The sequence below is a fragment of the Peromyscus maniculatus genome, chromosome 5 (genome assembly GCF_049852395.1).
Source record: "Peromyscus maniculatus bairdii isolate BWxNUB_F1_BW_parent chromosome 5, HU_Pman_BW_mat_3.1, whole genome shotgun sequence".
NCBI lineage: Eukaryota > Metazoa > Chordata > Mammalia > Rodentia > Cricetidae > Peromyscus > Peromyscus maniculatus.
In genome coordinates this window covers 63,538,414-63,544,790 of record NC_134856.1, presented here as the reverse complement: position 1 = coordinate 63,544,790, position 6,377 = coordinate 63,538,414, and the positions used below count along the sequence as shown (strand labels likewise).

Genomic DNA, 6,377 nt, shown 5'->3' with positions numbered 1-6,377 from the left:
TCCCCACCAAGTGAACTCTGAGGACCAAACTATGTCATCAGGCATGGTAACAAGTACTTTCACCCACTGACACATCTCACCAGCCTGACAAATTTTTGTGTGTGTACATGTGTGGATGTGCACGCACATGCTAACAAGAGGTTAATGTCAGATGTCTTCCTGAATCATTCTCTGTAGTAGGACAGGCCCAGAGGGTCGAGGAAATTGGCTCAGAGCAGTAGCCAAGGCATACACATAACACACTCCTTAAGAGCCAATCTGGAGTCTGCCTGAGGACCTAGCAACAGTCGATGTGATGTCAGAGTTCCTGATCGTGCCCAGCCAATGAGGAATGACCACACAGACTGGGCGCTGGGAGGAGGATATATAAGGCCTTTCCTGTTATTGAATAAATGAGTTTGTAATTTGCTTTCAACAGACTCCCAGTGTCTGAGTCGTTAACAACTCGCCTTCTTAGCCCCTCCCCCGGGGGAGCTGTTAGAATCCAAGCAATAATTCTCCACTTTTGTTTTGGTTCCAAACATCTCTACAGTCAGAAAAGTGGTTTTTGTTTTTCCTATTAGATGTAATACAAAATGTAAAAAGTCACCATCCCATCCTTAAAAAACAACATGTGTGTTGGGGAGGGGTGGGTGCTGTAGAAAACAAACTTCATTCTTATGGTATGAGATTAAGAGCTGCATTCTAGAAATGAAAATGTATAAACCATATACATATGTGCTTATTATATAAAAGCACAAGGAGATTTGCTAGACTAAGCAGGGGCATGAACAGTAGAACACAGGATCCACTAAAGTAACACAGGGCAAAACATGAACAAGACCTTTCTCATGGATCTTACAAACTAGTAAGAATGTAAATCCTACCATCAAATTTGTTTTTAGTCAAAACTAGGAATCACATTTAAGAGAAATAAATAAAAATACCACTCAGCATAAACAGTTAGTGAGTTTGAAGCTTTTTAAAGTTATGTTTATTTATTTATTTGTTGTGTGCCTGGGGAAGGGGTGGTGTGTGCATTCATAGATTCTCATGTGTGTGCTTGTGGGCACATACATGAGACAGGGGACAACTTTTAGAGTTCTACTCTCTGCTTCTACCATGTGGGTCCTGGGAATCAAGTTCAGGGCATCCATCAGGCTGGGTAGCAAGCATCTCTACCCTAACACCTCAGGGAGCCACGGTGGAAACTTCAAACCATTCCTTCCTCATATATCGTCCTGTCAACTGTTGCATATCCAAGGAGGAAACAGATACTTCTATTTAAAGTTTTTAAAATATATTATTATTGTGTGTGCATCTGTGGCGGGAGGCACCTGCCACAGCACATGTGTGGAGGTCAGATGGTCAGTCTGTGGGGTTGCTTCTCTGCTTCCCCCTTGCATGGGTTCTAAGGACTGACCTGCAATCAATCACCAGCCTCCACAGCAAGAGCTCTTCCCCACCAAGCCATCTTGCCAACCCAAGTCCTTCTAAACCTTCCACAAGTGTTTTTATGGAAATCCAGTTTTACATTAAATAAACTAAAACCAGATGGAAGTAAGACTGATTTCCCTAGTTCTTCCTAAGAACAAAAATCTCACCCCTCTCCTAAATATTAGTTCCCCAGCATCTGGTCGTCTGTGGTGTTCATAAAAAGTTCTGCTTAATATAAGAATGAAACAGCTCCCAACTCCGGGGGACACGAACTGCGATTTGTTCTACAGACTGCTCCCCACGTCTAAAATGAATCACTGTGCCTTAGTAAGCAGATTGAGATGTTTCCCCTTTTAACACATAAAAACTACACACACAAAACTAACAAAAATAGAGAGCCAAAACAAACCACTTAAGTATTTTAGGCCTTTTTATTTTAATAAATAACTTCAGTTAATAGCATTGTCAAAATTAAAAGGCACTTAAAACAAGATTGTGACTAGTGTGAGACAGAGCAAGCTCAGAAGGGAAGGCGCATTCAGAAGGCGCACAGTGGTTGAATCGCTGCTGAGGGGCCTGCCCAGGTCCTGTGGCCCTGCAAGCAGCAGGACAGCTTCGAGTGTTTGTGAAAAAGGCAAATGTACAGCCAAGTAAATGAAAAGGTAATGATACAAAGTCTTAACCCCAAACTGCAAACAGACACATTAAAAGATGAGAGGAGGTGATAAAGGAGCACCAGGAATTAAACAAAAACGGTGAAGTAAAATAAACTCATCCAAAAGGTTCCCGTTCAGCAAATGCTTTGAAAATTATGGCCTTTATGTGAATAGTGCTACATCAGGGACTCCTTAGCAGAGAAGTTCCCAGGACTTTTATCCAAGCTTGGATTTATAGAGAAGGCATCAGAGTTACGGGATCAAGTAACTCATAATGGCACACAGGTTTTAAAGCTAAGTTTTTCCTTCCACCTCTCTGAATTTTCCCAATGGCCTCTGTAGATCAACTGTGTCAAAATTATTTTAACTGGAAACTGTCAGCATACTTGTCTTTCCGGTGCATCATTGGGCATGCCCAGCGGGCAGCAGCAGGCTGAAGCAGGCCCCAAGCCGCCAGCCGGACTGCACTGTGGACTCCGTGCGAGCAGCCCTGGCTGAGCTCGGTGGCTGGGTGCAGACACTTGTGAGGCTGCTGCTTCAACTCTGCCCTGCCTTCGCCCCAGCAGTGTCACGGGATGCACTAAGAGCCTGATCCCAAGGATCCGGGAGGAAGGGTTAAAAAGGCACACTGTGACCTCAGCTGACAAGGATAAAGATCCTTTCTCAAGTCTTCTGTCAGTCCCTGGCAAGGATTATAACATTATTTTCAAAATAATAAAAAATTAAAAATTATACATATTGTACATTTTCCAAACCTGCACGTGAATGAGCCCCTGGCCACAGAGCCCCAAAGCTACCCTACGTGACTAAGACGACGCTGCTGTGAGCTCGGTGTGGCAAGCCCGGCCTGAGGAGGACTCATTTTCCCTCATACTTCGGATTCACCACAGTTGTGACGGCACTCTTGTAAATAGGATTTTCACCCTAAAACAAACAAAAATCACCAGTTACTCTCTAAAAATCAGCGTCCCAAAACAGTATTAAAAGCTGCAGTTTTCTTAAGAAGTCACTTCCAATGTCCAGTGTCACTGTGTTTAGGTGGCAGAGATAATGTCTGACACAGAATAGGACACCCTTGCCCCAGGAGTCCTGGGCTATTGGAACATTGTGCTCTGACTCCAGTCCACCGTCCCTGGAGAGCTGCATCACAAATGGCCTCCACAGCTGCCATCAGAGGCTCCTCGGAAGGTCTGGTACCCAACCTGAAGAAGCACTGAGGACCTGACTCCACACCTTAATGCACAGGAGCACTTGATAATCAAACGGGGCGGCTGGCTTTGTCCCAGGGAAGGCGCTGTGCTCCTGGGATCTGCTACAGACCTGACTGATTCCTGGGCATGTCTGTCAGTGTCATCCACGGCACTGTGCAAACATACGCTAGAATGTTAACTAATTACCATTCTTCGGGAAATTACTAGTCTTCAACAGCCTAAGGATGCTGCGGATCACAGTTGTCTTGAGTGAGGACCGCTGCGAATTCAGCAAGTGACTCAAAGCCACAAACATTCCTCAAGATTGAACAACATACTGACTGTGGTGTCTTAAGCAGAGCAATAGCAATCATAATTACACAATCACAACCCTACCCTGGATGAGAGTATAGTATATGGTGTGTGAAGATATGAAATAAGGTGATCTGACAGTTATATACATGAGAACAGTACTGGAAAGGGTGATTAACATGAGAAGTTTTGGAATACTTTCACAGAGAAACTGACTACAAATAAAGTATTGAAAAACAAATGGAAATATAAACAAAGCAAAGGTATAGAGCAAAGAATGTCATATCTAGGTAGAGATACATACAGTTCATACAACATACATACAATGTGTTCTGAGGTGCTGGGAATGGAGCAGAGACAAGAGAGGAAGGCAGTGTGGACTCAGCCCTGAGGGCAAGGTGAGCACCTACAAGATGGCAGCAGCTCTGTGAATACAGTCAGAGCAAGAGCAACACCTGACACTCACTCCCACTCCTCAAAACCTAACTCTTCCGAGCATGGGGGATCTTTGCTGGGATGCGGGTTAGTTTTTGTCAACTTGACACAAACTACGGTTTCCTCGGGAGAGGGAACCTTAATTAAGGAGCTGTCTCCATCATACTGGCCTGTGGACGTCTTTGGGGCATTTTCTTGATTTCTAATTAGTGTAGGAGAGCCCAGCCCACAGAGTTGGGGGTGAGGGTGGGTGCCACCCCTGGGTAGGTAGGCCTGGGCTATATAAGAAAGATAGCTGGGCAAGCCAGGGAAGTACGCCAGTGTACAGCAGTAAGAATTCCTCTGGTGGTCTCTGCTTCAGTTCCTGCCTCCAGGTTCCTGCCCTGAGTTCTGCTTTGGCTTCCCTGGATGATGGGCTATAACCGGTAAGCCAAGTAAACCCTGTCGTTTGCTTCTCCAGGGTGCCCTGGGTCACAGTGTTTATCACAGCAACACAACACAAACCAGAATAGATGGTTAATGTCAATGTCAATCTAGTGACATAGAAAATCATGTGGGAGATGAGTCGTGTCTGGGGGTGGGGGGGATTATACTGATTCAGTTAATGAAGGTGGGATGCCCACTGTGGGTAGAATCATTTCTTGAGCTTGAATACTGTATAAAATAGAAAGTGAGCTGAGCCCCAGCCTTTGTCACTCTGTCTTGTGGCTCAGATACAATGTGACCAGCTGCCCCAAGCTCCAACTGTGGCTTCTCCACTGTGCAGACTGCACCCTCTAACTGTGAGCCGGAGTACAGCTTTTCTCCGCTGAGCTGCTCATGGAGTGTATTTTATTAGAGCAACAAAAAGTAAGCAACACAAGACCCTGACACAAACACCCCACACTGACAACTAACGCTCAGACTCTCAGATCCTCAGCCCTCGGGCGGCCGGGCCAAGTGCAGCCCTTCACATAGTCACAGCACTCCCCCTTCAGGAAGAGGCTGCCTTCTTGGAAACCCATCTGGGTGGGATACTAGAACTTCTGTTTTCAAATACAGTAAGGCTTTAAAACTTCCATTTAACTGTCTTTAAGTTTATGCACTTAACATAATCTAATATTTAGTGCTTAAGAATTATAAAGGAACAAAACAAAGCAAAACATAAAAAAAGAGAAGTTCAATATTTATTGCCACAAAGTCTAAGGCAGAATTTATACGGGGAAAAAAAAACTTACCTTTGGAAAAGTTTGCTTTGCTATACACACAAACATATTTATTATTTCAAAGTCCAATCACACAAAAGTTTAACATGCAAGTTAGAGATAAAATTAAACTCACTATGTGTATTAGGCATCAGTTTAAATGGAGGTAAACTAAAGTAATTCAGATTAGTCGAGTCACTCAGGGCACAGCCCCTGCCCAGGAAGCCAAAGCACGTTTGCATCTGAGGTGGAGGCTACCCTTGGCCGTGCATCCGTTTGTCCACTCGGAGCAGCTGACAGTGTGGCTGTAAAATGCTATGTACGTGGTGTTTGAGGTATACAATGCACCTGGGGGTTTGTAATCCACAGCAGGGAAGGACAGGCCTGATCATCTTTTCAGTGTCCCCACATGGCAGTATTATATGCTCACATAATTACAGTGTCTCCTGATGGTGTAATTAATTGGTGGGAAGCCTTGGTCCCATATCACAAAAATGTTTTTGTATGATTTTTTCTGACCTATTGACTTTCATTAATCTTTATTGTTAATTTCTACTATAATTTTTATTAAGAAAACATCTTAGGCTATATAATCTATAGCCATAAATTTTCCTACATTTCAATAATATGCAAATAAAATTTAAGAGACCCTTGCTTTTTTAATTGTTTGAAATCCTTATTTTAGCTGAAGAAGGTATACTATAGCTAAAAATTAAATCAAGAATATAAACATTAAGCCGGGCGGTGGTGGCGCACGCCTTTAATCCTAGCACTCGGGAGGCAGAGCCAGGCGGATCTCTGTGAGTTCGAGGCCAGCCTGGGCTACCAAGTGAGCTCCAGGAAAGGCGCAAAGCTACACAGAGAAACCCTGTCTCGAAAAACCAAAAAAAAAAAAAAAAAAAAAAAAAGAATATAAACATTAAGTATAAATAGTAACTACTGATTATTTACCCAAAGTGCCATTAAATGTACAGAAAGGGCAAATATTCACCTCAGTAAAACAAGTGGAAATTCTTCTGTGAGAAGTAACTATATGAAATTGTTAATACTTGACTGTTTCCACAAAGGAAAGAAATAAATAAAAACCCTAGTAATTTGACTAGCTAATCAGTTTTCCTACTTCTGTAAAGTGAGACTGAAAGAACCCATCAAGTTTTCAAATACATGTGAGCTTGACAATAACT

General features: G+C 43.2%; 1 protein-coding gene across 2 annotated transcripts in view; it reads right to left on the bottom strand.

The window, feature by feature from the left end:
* Positions 1–1,828: 1,828 nt before the first annotated feature.
* Positions 1,829–6,377, bottom strand: part of Itgb1 (integrin subunit beta 1) — a 45,324-nt gene continuing 40,775 nt past the window's right edge. The window contains exon 16 of one of the 2 annotated variants that reach the window (XM_006982514.4): positions 1,829–2,996. In XM_006982514.4, coding sequence (XP_006982576.1) covers positions 2,931–2,996 — 66 coding nt within the window. In that variant the 3' untranslated portion in view covers positions 1,829–2,930. The remainder of the gene's footprint in view (positions 2,997–6,377) is intronic. The other variant, XM_006982513.4, reaches the window with a different exon arrangement.